General features: G+C 50.3%; 1 protein-coding gene across 1 annotated transcript; it reads right to left on the reverse strand.

Moving 5' to 3' along the window:
• Positions 1 to 3,650: 3,650 nt before the first annotated feature.
• Positions 3,651 to 14,790, reverse strand: LOC140193608 (transcription cofactor vestigial-like protein 4). The gene is made up of 5 exons (XM_072250765.1): positions 14,588 to 14,790; positions 13,299 to 13,470; positions 12,424 to 12,604; positions 11,547 to 11,667; positions 3,651 to 5,475 (listed from the first exon to the last, which is right to left on the reverse strand). The coding sequence occupies exons 1-5, from the start codon at positions 14,640 to 14,642 to the stop codon at positions 5,237 to 5,239; spliced, it is 768 nt and encodes a 255-aa protein (XP_072106866.1). The 5' UTR covers positions 14,643 to 14,790; the 3' UTR covers positions 3,651 to 5,236.
• Between the last annotated feature and the right edge of the window lie 219 nt (positions 14,791 to 15,009).

Consider the following 15,009-nt stretch of genomic DNA (forward strand, 5'->3'; position numbering starts at 1 on the left):
CATGGACTTTAGCAAGGCATTTGACAAGGTCTCACCATGGGAGGCTGGTCGAGAAGGTTCAGTGGCCTGGAATTCAGGATGAGGTAGTAAATTGGATTAGACATTCACTTTGTCAGAGAAGCCAGAGGGTGATAGTAGATGGTTGCCTCTCTGAATGGAGGCCTATGACTAGAGGTATGCCGCAGGTATCGATATTGGGGTCCGTTGTTGTTGGTCATCTCTGTCAATGATCTGGATGATAATGTGGTAAACCAGATCAGCAACTTTGCGGAAGACAGCGAGATCGGGGGTGTGGCGGACAGTGAGGAAGGCTACAGCGGGATCTGGACCAGCTGGAAAAATGTCAGATGGAATTTATTGCAGATGAGTGTGAGGTGTTGCAGTTCGGGAAGATCAACCAGGGTAGGACTTACACGGTGAGCGGTAAGGCACTGAGGAGTGTGGTAGAACAGAGGGATCTGGGAATACAGATCCATAATTCCTTGAAAGAGGCTTCACAAGTAGATACGGTCATAAAGAAACATTTTGGCAAATTGACCTTTATAACTCTATGCATTGAGGTGGTATGTCCTGCTGAATTTGTCTAAGACATTTTGGAGAATTATGTGCAATTTTGGTCACCAACCTGGTCTGGTTTAAGATGGCGCTACTGACTGTGTACTGAGAGTTCAAGAGGCAAGGAATTTGGCTAAAAACAGTGTTAATAACACCTTTTCTGAAGTAAATGGTAGAAAACTATCGCCGTAAACTACTGAAGGGGCGAGGCGAAGCTGACTCAGGGGTTGAGCCATGCTAGTGCGTCACAAGGCCGAGGTGTAACGTGTTTGCGATGGGATTGCTGTCGGAGATGGAGTTGGAGTGATTGATTCGTCGAGGAGGAGTCTCGATGCCTGTCCATTTACCCTGGGCGCGCTCACAAAGTGCCGAGCCGATTCGGAGAGGTCGGGAACGGCTTCGGGCTGGGTGGCCAGGTCTAGGCCCAGAGCGTGTCGCGGCGCTGGGGCCCGGGTTCTAATGCAAGGAACGATCCGGCTTTTGGACAACTTAAACGCCGGTTCGGGTCGACCGGAAAGCCAGGGTGTCGGGATCAGAGGCGAGGGTCGGGCCGATTTTGCTCGCTCTCCCGCGATGTTCACTCCTCTCCCTGTGGCGCTGAGGCTGTGAGACTGCTCCGGCTGCTATGCAGTGATTTGCCCTGCTATTATGACGAACCGAGGCCGAGGCTTTGGGCCTACTTTGGATGGTCCGATAATCGGACCTATGGACTCAATTTGGTTCAAAATACTGTTGCTTGCTTCTATTGTCTATATGATTTGTGGGTTTTTTCTCTTCCTCTGTGCATTGGGGGTTGGTCTTCATCTTTAAAATTGGGTTCTTTTGGGTTTCTTGCCTTATGGCTGCCGGTAAGCAGGCAAATCTCAAGGTTGTATAATTTACACACATACTTTGAATCCTTGAATCCTACCTACAGGAAAGATCTAAATAACTTGGAAAGGGTGTAGAGAAAATTCAAGGATGTTACCAGGACTTGAGGACCTGGGTTACAGGGAAAGGTCAAATAGTTGTGGACTTTATTCCCTGGAGTGTAGGAGAGTGAGAGGAGATTTGATAGAGGTCTACAAAATTATGAGGGGCATAGACAGGCTTTTCCTGCTGAGGTTGGGTGAGATTACAACTAGAGGTCACAGGTTAAGGGTGAAAGTTGAAGTGCTTAAGGGCAACATGAGGGGAAACTTCTTCACTCAGAGGCTAATGCGAGTGCCAGCACAAGTGGTGGTTTTGAGTTTGATTTCAATGTTTAAGAGAGGTACATGGACGGGAAGGGTGTGGAGGGCTATGTTCTGGATGTAGGTTGCTGGGACTAGACTGATTAATGGTTCACCATGGACTAGATGGGCCAAAGGGCCTGTTTCTGTGCTGTAGTCCTCTTTGACAATGACCCTCTAAACTCACGTACCCTGTGGTATTTATTTACTCCCCGCTCTGCTTTCCGCAGGGATCGCTCCCTCCACGATTCCCTTGCCCATTCCGTCTTTCCCCACTAATCTCCCTCCCGGCACTTATCCCCACAAGTGACCCAAGTGTTACGCCTGACACCTGCCCGTACACCTCCTCCCTCACCTCCATTCAGGGCCCCAAACAGGAGAGGCGACACTTCACCCGTGAACCTGCTGGGGCCGCCTATTGAATCTGGTGCTCCCGATGTGGCCCCCTCTACATCGGTGAGAGCCATCCTAAACTGGTGGGGGGGGGGCCTTCTTTGTCGAGCGCCTCCGTACCATCTGCCACAAGCAAGACTTCCCAGTGGACAAATATTTTAATTCCGACTCTCATTTCCGTTCCCAAGTGCCGGTCCGTGACCTTCACGAAGAGGCCACCCTCAGGTTGGAGGAGCAACACCTTATATTCTGTCTGGGTGACCTCCAAGTTGATGGCAGGAATATTGATTTCCCCTTCGGAGATCAGATTTCCCTGCACTCCCCGCAACATTCCCCCTCTCTGACCTTGTACCTCTTCTCACCTGCCTATTAATTCACCCTGGGTCCCCTCCTCCTATGGTCCACTCTCCCCTCCTGTCAGACACTTCCTGTCCAGCCCTTTACCTCTCCCACCCACCTGGCTTCACCCATCTAGCTATCCTCCATCCCCTCCCCTCATCTTTTCATTCTGGCATCTCCCCCCCCCCCCTCAACTTCCTGACTTCCTTTCCGGTCCTGAAGAAGGGTCTCAGCCCAAAAAGTCGACTGTTTATTCATTTCCATAGATGCTGCCTGACCTGCTGAGTTCCTCCGGCATTTTGTGTGTGTTAATCTGGATTTCCAGCATCTGCAGAATCTCTCGTGTTTAGTATTTATTTATGCTTCTATTTGTCTTCTTTTGGACTCTGGTTGTTTGTTAGTCTTTAGTTTCCATAAATTCTATTGTATTTCTTTATTTTCCTGTGAATGCCCGCAAGAAAACAAATCTCAGGGTTGCATATGGTAACATAAATGGGTTTGAGAATGAATTTACTTTGAACTTTGAATTACTCTGGCCAAGCATCACTGCAATCCACATTGTATTCAATACAAAACGCTTTTAATTAACAATAGGACTGTTATTTGCTCTACACAGATTCCAGGAAACAGAGCTGATCGTTCAGCGGGTCCGTGGCGAGGGTTATGGGATGTTTAACGACACTGGCGCCTTCAACCCAGTCTCTGCCCAGCGACTACCTGGAGAATTGAAGAATTTTGGAGTCCTGTACTTTGATAATAAATGAACTTTGGGCATTTGGGGCTCGTCTAGGAGAAGGAATACTCTGATATCTGATTTGTGGCTATTCCCACTCACCGGGAAGGCTTCGGGAGTAAACCCCGAAGGAAAAATCCGGAGCTGGAGTCCCTACGTTGAGTTCAACGGTGACTGGCAACTCCTGCGACAGCGCTGGTGCCAAACAGCATCGTCAGCTGCATGGAAAGGAGGGAGCCTGCTACACGGGCAACAGCTTGCCCTCCATGTCAGACTGCCTTGACTTGAGTATCACGTAGACAGCTGGGATGCAGCATCCATGGTCGACCCCAACCAATAGAGGGCTTGAGAGAAAACAGCACAGGCCACTTGGTCCTCCCTCCCACCACCCCCACCTCCCCAACCCACCTTGAGATCCGGTCACCTTCAGACACAAGCATTGGCAGAGCGGGAGAATGTTATTCATTTACAGGACGTGGGTATCGGCAGCTAAGCCAGCATTTATAGCCCATCCCTAGTTGCCCTTGAGGTGGTGATGAGCTGCCTTCTTGAACTGCTGCAGTCCCTGAGGTGTAGGGACACCTGCAGTGCTGTTAGGGAGGGGATTCCATGATTTTGACCCAGTGACAATGGACGGCGATATGTTTCCAAGTCAGGATGGTGAGTGAGTTGGAGGGGAATCTCCAAGTGGTGGTGCTCCTAGGTATCTCTTCTCGTCCTTCTAGATAGTAGTGGTCGTGGGCCTGGAAGGTGCTGCCTTAGGAACTTTGGTGTGTTGTTGCAGTGCACCTTGAAGACAGTACACACTGTTCATCGATGGTGGAGGGAATAGATGCTTGTGGAAGGGGTACCAATCAAGTGGGCTGCCTTGTACTGGATGGTGTCAAGCTTCTTTAGTGTTGATGGAGCTTCACTCATCCAGGTGAGTGGCGAGTATTCCATTACACTCCTGACCTGAGCCTTGTAGATGGTGGACAGGCTTTGGGGAGTCAGAAGGTGAGTTACTGGCCACAGGATTCCTAGCCTTTGACCTGCTCTGATAGCCACGGTGTTTATAAGGCTAGACCAGTTCAGTTTCCTGTCAATGGTAACCCCCAGGATGTTGTTAGGGGATTCAGTGATGGTGATGGCACTGAATGTCAAGGGATGATGGTTAGAGCCTCTCTTGTTGGAGATGGTCATTGCCTGGCTCGAATGTTACTTGCTACTTGTCATCCCAAGCCTGGATATTGTCCAGGTCCTGCTGCATTTGGGTCTGAACTGCTTCACTATCTGAGGAGTTACGAATGGTGCAGAACATTGTGCAGTCATTCACCAACATCCCCACTTCTGACCTTATGATGGAAGGAAGGTCGCTGATGAAGCAGCTGGAGATGGTTAGGACACCTCCCTGAGCAAGTGAGGGATGTTTTGGCCAATGTCTCTCCCCCTTCCTTCCCACCAACCACCTCTCAGCTACCTGCCCCCAGAAGCACCTCACCGTACCATTCCGTTGTACAATTCCGAGGGGAAGGAAGACAGAGGTTCTACCTGGGGAATGTCAGAAGTCTCTGATGGAGGTGGGAGGGGAGGGTGAAGGGGGAAATCTGACTCCAGTGGGAGTGCAGTCAAAACTCAGAGGGAGTCAAAGCTCAGTCTCTCCGTCTCATCTCCATTCCACAGCCAGGGTACAGATGGTTGATAGGATGTGAGCGGCACCTGGGAGTGTCTCTGTTTGTTTGGACTATCTGTCTGTGTCTGTCTATCTCTGTCTGGCACTGTCTATCTGTACTTGTGTCTGTCAGTTTGAGTGTGCTGTTTGCATGTGTGTCTGTCTCTGTCCATCTATGTGTCTGTCAGTACCTGTGTGTGTGTGTCTGCGTCTGCCTGTCTGTGTCTGGATTATGGAATGGGGTGCGTGTCTAAATCAGGAATTCATCTGAGAGAGGCTTGCTCCAGGAATAACTCTGGGGGTAACTCCAGGGCGCTTACAGTGCAGGGGGTTTGCAGGAGCGGCAGTCCGCTGCTAGGGGAGGGAGGCTGATGGTGTGTCCGCGCTGTCGGGCTGGGATCCCTCGGGGAGGGAGCTCCCCACCGCCTGCACCTGAATCCACCGGTCCCCCAGCGCCTTGGCAAAGTGCGCGTCCACTGACTCGGAGACGGAGACGGAGCAGGAGGGCGGGGCTGGCTGCTGGTAACTCGACCCGAGGCTCCTCCGGAAGTGCTCCTCCACCACAGCATCGCAGGTGACGCAGGGCGCGGCGGCTGGGGCGGGGAGAGAGAGGGAAGGGTGATGAGTTAGAGAGGGCAGGGGTGGAGGGGATGCTTCAATCATGCCCACTCCCCCCACCATGACATTTACATGCCCCTCACCATGATATCTACCCCCCCCCCACTGTGACACCTACACCACCTCCCCCCGCAACACCAGCACAACGTTTGGTACTTTGACAGAGAATTCCTCAGATTTACTTCTCTTTGGGAAAAGTAGTTTCTCCTCATCTCCATCCTAAATCTATTACCCCACCCCAAGGGGTTTCCAAATTTTTTTTTCAATGACATGGACCCTTACCGTTAACTGAGGGGTCCACAGACCCATGGCGGGGTACCCCTGACCCCCCAGAATCTTGTAGTTCTGCCTGCTAGTTATGGTCTCACCTACCAGTGGAAACAACTTTCCTACCTCTGTGTTATCTAACCCTTTCAGAATTGTACATGTTTCTGTAAGATTCCCTCTCGCTCTTCCGAATTCCACCTCGTCCCGGCCAACTCAATAAGGTCCCCTCTCACTCTTCTGAATTCCAGTGACTCTCGTCCCAATAGTGACTATAGACTTGGTCTCAATCCTTTGTAAATTATCACAAGCGTGTCTACAATAATGTGTCTGCCATTTCTCTCAGTAACCTGGGATGCATCCCATCAGGACCTGCCTCCAAGATTACTGGTTTGCCCACCACTGTCTCTTCAGTGACAAATCTATTGAGGTCCTCCCCTCCAATTGTATCCATAAGATCTGTCTTTGGCACGTTCAACATGTCTTCCACCGAGGAGACCAACACAAACTGGTCATTCAAGGCCTCGGCCATTTCCGCGTTACCAGATATTGATAGCCGTGTCTCATTCTGCAAGGGAACTGCACTCAGTGGTCACTAAATTAGGTACACCCGCTCATTAATGCAAATACCTGTTCAGCCAATCATGTGGCAGCAACTCAATGCATAAGAGCATGCAGATCAAAAATCAGAACAGGGGAAGAAATGTGACTTTGACCGTGGAATGATTGTTGGTGCCAGGCGGGGTGGTTTGAGTATCTCAGAAACTGCTGATCTCCTGGAAATTTCACATACAACAGTTTCTAGAGTTTACAGAGAATGGTGCAAAAAACAAAAAACACTTCCAGTGAGTGGCAGTTCTATGGGTGAAATGTCTTGTTAATGAGGGAGGTCAGAGGAGAACAGCCAAGCTGGTTCAGGCTGACAGGAAGGTGACAGTAACTCATGTAACCACACGTTACAACAGTGGTGTGCAGAAGAGCATCTCTGAACACACAACACGTTGAGCCTTGGAGTGGATGGGATACAGCAGATGACCATGCTGGGCTCCACTCCTAAAGAGGTCACCGGGTGTTTGTTCACTTTAGCTATGTTCCACTTTAATTACAAAAACTTCTGACTTTTTAATATTTTGTACTAGTTTATTTCTATAGTCTGTCTTCCCTTTCCTTACTTCTTGCTCAGTGGCTCTGTGTTGCTCTGTCCTGGGTCCCACACACAAAGACAGCACGACAGTGCCTCTACTTTCTTAGAGGTTTGTGCAGATTCAGCATGACGTCTAAAACTTTGGTGAACTTCTATTGATGTGTGGCGGAGGGTATCCTGACTGGTTGCAGCATGGCCTGCTGGGAAACACCAATGCCCGAGGACAGTAAATCCTACAGAAAGTAGTGGATACGGTCCACTCCATCACGGGTGAAGTTCTCCCCATTGTGTACACCGACGTGGAACGCTGTCGCAGGAAACCAGCATCCATCATCAAGGACCCCCACCACCCAGGACACGCGCTCTTCTCACTGCTGCCATCAAAAAAGAAGGTACAGGAGCCTCAGGACTCACACCACCAGGTTCAGGAACAGTTACTAACCCTCAACCATCAGGATCTTGAACCAGAGGAGATAACTTCACTCAACATCACTCACCCCAATGCTCAACTCATTCCCAAAACATCTGGACTCACTTACAAGGACTCCACAGCTTAGGTTCTCAATATTTATTGCTTATTTAATTATTAATATTTTCTTTTTTTCCTCTTTTTGTATTTGCACGTTTGTTGTTTGCCTGTCTTTTATTGTGTTTCTTTGTATTTATTGTGAATGCCCACAAGAAAATGAATCAGGGTAATATATAGTAACATACACAGTACTCTGCAAAAGTCTTGGGCACATACACTGCCTATAAAAAGTATTCACACCCCACCCCCCTGGAAATTTTCATGTTTTATTATTTTACAACATTGAATCACAGTGGATTTAATTTTACTTTTTTTGACACTGATCAGCAGAAAAGATTATTTTGTGTCAAAATGAAAATGGATCTCCACAAAGTGATCTAAAGTAATTACAAATATAAAACAGAAAATAATTCATTGCAGAAGTATTCACCCTCTTTAATATGACACACCAAATCATCACTGGTGCAGGCAATTGGTTTTTGAAGTCACATGGTTAGTTAAATGGCGATCTGTTTTTGGAGACCTATGTGTAGTCAAGGAGTTTCAATTGATTGTCATAAAAATACACTTGTATCTGGAAGGTCCAACTGCTGGTGAGTTGGTATCCTGGTAAAAACTACACCATAAAGACAAAAGAACACTCTAAGCAACTCCTTGAAAAGGTTATTTAAAAGCAGAAGTCAGGAGATGGATACAAGAAAATTTCCAAGTCGCTGAATATCCCTTGGAGCACAGTTAAGTCAATCATCAAGAAACGTAAATCTGCCTAGAGCAGGCTGTCCTCAGAATCTGAGTGACCGTGCAAGAAGGGGACTGGTGAGGGAGGCCACCAAGAGACCTATGACAACTCTGGAGTAGCTACAAGCTTCAGTGGCTGAGATGGGAGAGACCGCGCATCCAACAACCGTTGTCCCGGTGCTTCACCAGTCGCAGCTTTACGGGAGAGCGGAAAAGATAAAGCCACCGTTGGAAAAAAAACTCACATGGTATCTCGGCTAGAATTTGCCAGAAGGCATGTGTGAGACTCTGAAGTCAGCTGGAAGAAGGTTCTATAGTCTGATGAAACCAATATTGAGGTTTTTGGCCATCAGACTAAATGCTATGTTTGGCGTAAGCCAAACACCTCATATAATCAAAAACACACCAGCCCAACTGCAAAGCACGGTGGTGACTGCATGATGCTGTGGGGATGCTTTACTGCAGCAGGCCTGGAAGGCTTATGAAGGTAGCGGGTAAAATGATTGCCCCAAAATACAGGGAAATCCTGGAGAAAACGATGCAGTCTGTAAGGGAACTGTGGCTTGGGAGGAGATTTGTCTTCCAGCAAGACAATGACCCCAAGCATAAAGCCAAAGCCACACAGGAATGGCTTAAAAACATTAATGTCCTGGAGTGGCCAAGTCAGAGTCCAGACCTCAATCTAATTGAGAATTTGTGGCTGGACTTGAAAAGAGTTGTTTACTCACAATCCCCATGCAACCTGACAGAGCTTGAGCAGTTTTGTAAAGAAGAATGGGGGGAAATTGCAGTGTCCAGATGTGCAAAGCTGATAGAGACCTATCCACACAGACTCAAGACTCCCCATCCTTACTGCCACCAGACGTCTGAACAGTTCCTGGACTCATCAACACTACTTCATTTTTCTTTTGTCCGAGCAAGACTTATTTTACAATGTTATGTCCTTTTACTGTCCTGCGGCCACAAAAGAACAAATTTCATTTTATAAGTCAGTGACTTAATATAGGCTCCACAACGGGTATTCAAAACTGTCCAACGCATCACCGGCACCAGCCTATCCGCCATCTAGGACGTGTATACAGAAAGGTGCTGAGAAAGGGCCAGTAATGTCATGAAGGATCCCACTCACCCTGCTCGTGGACTGTTTGTCCCACTCCCATCAGTGAGGAGGCTTCGTAACATCCACGCCAGGACCATAAGCAGTTACTATCCCCAAGGAGTAAGGCTGATCAACTCCTCCACTCATTAACCATAGATATTGGAGCAGAATTAGGCCATTTGGCCCATTGAGCCTGCTCCATCATTTCATCATAGCTGACCTATTTCCCTCTCAACCTGTCTTGTACTTGTAACCCTTCAATCCCTGGTTTATCAGGAACCTATCAACCTTTGCCTCAAATACACTCAGGGACTCGGCCTCCACAGCCGCCTGTGGCAATGGATTCCACAGATTTCCCACCCTCCGGCTGAAGAAATTCCTCATCTCTGTCCTAAATGGACATCCTTCTTTTCTGAGGCTGTGCTCTCAGGTTCCAGATTCCCCCACCATAGGAAACATCCTCTCCATATCCACTCTATCAAAGTCTTTCAATATTCAATAGGTTTCAATGAGACTCCCCACCCCCCGCATTGCTCTAAATTCTATCGAGCACAGGCCCAGAGCCATCAAACTCTCATTTGATAAGGCTTTCAATCCCAGAATCATCTTCATGAACCTCCCCTGAACCATCTCCAATGTCAGCATATCCCTTCTTAGATAAGGAGCCCAAAACTGCTCACAATACTCCAAATGAGGCCTCAGTGACACCTTATAAAGCTTCAACATAAAATCCTTGTTTTTATACTCTAGTCCTCTCAAAATGAATGCTAACATTGCACTTGCCTTCCTCACCAGCGACTCATCCCGCAAGCTGACCTTCAGGGAATCCTGCATGAGGGCTCCCAAGTCTCTTTGTACCTTGGATTTTTGAATTTTCGCCCCATTTAAAAAAATAGTCTCTGCTTTTATTCCTTTGACCAAAGTCCCTTCAAATCAATTTTGGCTACGTCCTCTCTCATGCCTTTGTAATTCCCTTTACTCCATTGTAATACTGACACATTTGACTTTAGCTTCTCCCTGTAAAATTCCAGGATGAATTCTACCGGGTTATGGATCACTGTCTCTTAAGGGTTCCTTTACCTCAAGCTCCCTAACTCACTGCTCCACAGCTCCCCACCACCACTACTTTATCATTTCAGTCACATTGCGTACAGACACTCCCTCCCTCTAAAATTGCAGGATGAATTCTATCATGTTATGGATCACTGTCTCCTAAGGGTTCCTTTACCTCAAGCTCCCTAACTCACTGCTCCACAACTCCCCACCACCACTACTTTATCACTTCAGTCACATTATGTACAGACACTCCCATGCCTATGGACGTACAATGTATACAAGTATTTATATTTACTGTGTACTTTATTATTATTGGCCTCTTTATCTTATTATGCTATTTTTTGTGCTGCATCAAATCTGGAGTAACAATCATTTTGTTCCCCTTTACACTCGTGTACAGGAAATAACATTAGACAATCTTGAATTTCAATAATAAGCTCCAATCTGAGTCTGTATTCAAGGTTGAATCTTCTTTCTACAGAGCGCAGGGGGGACCTAAAAGAGTTTTATAAAACTGCAAGGGGTGTAGATAAAGTGGATGGTCACAGGTAGGGCAGTCTAGAATTAGGAGTTTAAGGTGAGATGGGACAGTCTGGACAGGCTGGGGCTGTTTACTCTGCGGCGAAGGAGGCTGAAAGGTGACCTTATCAAGGTTTATAAAACCACCAGGGGCGTGGATAGTCACGGTCCTCTCCCCCCAGGAGTTGGGAGAATCAAGAACAAGAGGGCAAAGGTTAAAGGTGAGAAGGGAGAGATTTAAGGTGGACCTGAGGGGCAACTTTTACACCCGGAGGGTGGTCTGTCTATGGGACAAGCTGCCGGAGGAGGTGGTTGAGGCAGATACACAAACAACATTTCAAAGGCACTCGGACAAGGTTCGTAGGAGGGGAAAGGTTGAGAGCAGGGGTTCCCAGCTTGGAGTCCACAGACCCCTTGGTCAATGGTAAGGGTCCATGGTGGGGAAAAAAAAAGGTGGGGAACCCTTGGTTTAGAGGTATATGGGGCAAATGGGACAAGCTCAGAGGGGGATCTTGGTGAACATAGACGAATTGGGCCAAAGGGTCTGTTTCTTTAGTGTATGATCCTATCTTATCCCTTGTTCCAACTACTGCCCACTCCACCGCACCCTCTCGCTCCCTAACACCTCCCGAGGTGTGACGACCTGTGATCCCTGCGCGCTCCGCCCAATGCCACACCCCGAGGCCAAGGCACTTACTGTTGGTCGATGCGTCGGAGGTTTGTGAGTCTCCCCTCTGTTGTGATTGGTTGAGCTCACCTTCCGCTTTCCCCCCACGGTGCTGATTGGACGAGGCGTGGGTGATGACGGAGGGGCGGGTCTGTGGCAAGAGAGAGGGGAGGGGTTACTGACTGTCCCACCTCAGCATTGCCCCCCACTCCTCCACGGCACCCCTGTTAATCCACCTCTGGCTGTTCACAACCAAATTCCCTCAGACATGTGTGGTGAGATTCACCCTATGTCTGACCCCAGGAGTGTGTGATGGGACGGTGTGGATGAAGCTTCACTCTGTGTCTGACCTCGGGAGAGTGTGATGGGACAGTGTGGAGGGAGTTTCACTCTGTGTCTGACCCCGGGAGAGTGTGATGGGACGGTGTGGAGGGAGCTTCACTCTGTGTCTGACCCCGGGAGAGTGTGATGGGACGGTGTGGAGGGAGATTCACTCTGTGTCTGACCCCGGGAGAGTGTGATGGGACGGTGTGGAGGGAGTTTCAGTCTGTGTCTGACCCCGGGAGTGTGTGATGGGACGGTGTGGAGGGAGATTCACTCTGTGTCTGACCCCAGGAGTGTGTGATGGGACGGTGTGGAGGGAGCTTCACTCTGTGTCTGACCCCGGGAGAGTGTGGTGGGACGGTGTGGAGGGAGATTCACTCTGTGTCTGACCCCGGGAGAGTGTGATGGGACGGTGTGGAGGGAGATTCACTCTGTGTCTGACCCCGGGAGTGTGTGATGGGATGGTGTGGAGGGAGCTTCACTCTGTGGCCCTGGGAGTGTGTGATGGGACGGTGTGTAGTGATGACCCCTGGACTATACCCCCTTGAAGAGAATGCCCTCCCCTCTCCCACCAGCCCCGCACCTGTTGAACCGTGCTAGGACCCTGCAAGGTGACTGTCTCTCTGCTGACTCCGGGCCGCTTCTTGATCAGGGCCAGGGGCTCATCGGAGGGTGGGCTCAGCAAACGCTCGTATCCATGGCAACACCGGGCCTGTTGCACTAGGCCAAAGCCTTCCTCCAGCTTGGAGGCCTTATCCCCGTCTCTGCAGAGGAGAAGGGAGAGTGGTCGCACACAAGACTGCACAATATAGGAGCAGAATCAGGCCTTTCGGCCCATCGGGGGCCACCATCCCATTCAATCATGTTTGATATTTTTCTCAGCAGCATTCTCCTGCCTTTGCCCTGTTACCCTCAACCTTGCCACCAGCCTTTCAACCGCTGCCTTAAAAACACCCAGTGACTTGTCATCGACAGCCATTGGTGGTGACGGTGTCCACAGATCCACCAGCCTCTGCTGAAGAAATTTCTCATCTCCATTCTAAAGAGACGTCCCTCTATTCTCAGGCAGTTTCCTCTGGTCCTAGACTTCCCCTTTGTAGGAAACTTCCTCTCCACGTCCACTTTATCTAGCCTTTTGATATTCGATAGGTTTTAATGAGCTCTTCCCTGAATTCTTTTAAACTCCAGCAAGTACATGCCTGGGTTTGTGTACTCCAAATCTGCCACATTACCGTCACCCACACCCTTCCCCAATCTACAAGTCAGGAGTGTGTCGTCCACTGCCCGCTTGCCCGAGTGGAGTTAGTCTATGCACTCCACATCCGCCACATTACCTTACCCGCCCCCCCCCCCAATCTATCAGTCAGCAGTGTGACGGGACCTTGTGCCCCTGAGTGGAGTTAGTCCATGCACACAACACCTGTCACCGCAGATCCCTCCCCGCTGCCTGCCACTCACTTCAGATCCGTCCAATGGCGACCCTCGGATCTGTGGCCTCTCCCTTCCACCGATTGGTCGATTCCGCCCGTCTCCGCCAGGTACTTGCGCTTGACTGGGCAGCTGGGCGGAGGCCCCGTCCTCTGATTGGGCCGGGGTCGGAGCGGCTCATCTGATGGGCCTCCAGAGCATCCTGGGAAATCAGACTTGGAGGTCAGAGACAGTGAGGGGTGTAGGGGAGGGAGGGTGTCACGGAGATGGGGGGGCTGTAGGGGGGGAGGGTTCACGGGGTGGGGTATGGGGTGAATCACAAAATCTCTTATGCACTCATTTTTTGTTTGTGTCACACATACTCTCTCTCTGACACATACGCAATTCCTCTTACTCTCTCGCACTGTCATATACACACACTGAATCCCCCTCCTCACCCTGTAATCTCCATCTGTCCAGTTGAACCCACACCCCCATCTCTTCCTCTCCGTCTCTCTCTCTCTCTCTGTGAAACACCCTTTGATCCACAGGCACGTCTCCTTTACCCCTTTCCTCTCTGCTAGCCCTCCCCTACACATTAGTGCGGGCGCACACACACACTCACTCTCAAACCCACTGCACTCTCTCGAGTGTTCTTATCAACTGCTAACCTGGCTCTGGGGCCGACTCTGGGAAGGGACCTCTCTTTTGCCCTGACACGTGTCCCACTGAACCTCCCACCCTCTCCCCCACCCCCCCGTCTCTCTCTTCACCTCTCCCTCTCCTGTTTTCACTGGCCTCCCTCCTTCCTTTTCCACTCCCTTACTTGGCATTTCTCTCCATCCATTCCTCTCCCTAACTCATTCCACCTCTCTCCCCCTCGGTCTCTCTCCCTCCCCTTCTCCCTTCCCTCCCTCCCCTTCTCTCTATTCCCTTCCCTCTCCCTCCCCTTCTCCCGATTCCTCTCCCACTCTCTGCCTCCACCTCTCTCTTCCCACTCTGCCTCCCTCCATCTCTCTCATTCACTTCTTCTTCCTCCTCCCTCTCTACACTCTTTCCGCCTCTTCTTATTCTCCTCCCTCCTGTCCCACTCCCTCCCTCCACTTCTCTCTCTCCTCCCCTTCCCTCCGGCCACCTCTCTACCCTCTATCCTTCTGCTCCACCTCTCTCCAGCCCTCCACCCTCTCTCAGTCCCTCTCTCTCTCCCTCTATCCTTATCTTCCAACTCTCTCCTGCCCTCCACCCTCTCTCCCTATCCTTCTCTTCCACCCTCCACCCTTTCTCCCTCTATCCTCCTCCTCCTCCCTCCCTCCCGTACACCAGCGTTCCCCTTTCCTTACCCTGTAGCACGTAAACCCTGAACCCGTTCAGTTCCTGATACTTCGTGACGGACATTTCTTCCCCCCACCCCCAATGTTCTCCGTCTGGGGGTGAGGTGGAGGGGTAAGGTTGACTGCCCTCTCCTGCTTGGCCCAGGAGAGCGGGAGGGAGAGGCGCTGACAACCTCGGGAGCGGGCGAACGGACGGACGCTCTCCCTTCCCTCCGTCGGGATCTGTTACCTGGAAGCGAGGAACACGGGAGGCGACTCCCTCCCGCTGTCCCTCCCTCTCATCCTCACTGCGCCGGAGTTAACCCTTCCCCTCCCGGCTCCCACACCCACTCCCGCCCGACTCCAGGCCCCCCAGCGCGCGAACAGGCCCATCGGTCCTCCGAATCTGTGCTGGCCCACTCGGCCTGAACGTTTTACCTCACCCCATCCCC

Source organism: Mobula birostris, unplaced genomic scaffold (assembly GCF_030028105.1).
Source record: "Mobula birostris isolate sMobBir1 unplaced genomic scaffold, sMobBir1.hap1 scaffold_617, whole genome shotgun sequence".
NCBI classification, from domain to species: domain Eukaryota; kingdom Metazoa; phylum Chordata; class Chondrichthyes; order Myliobatiformes; family Myliobatidae; genus Mobula; species Mobula birostris.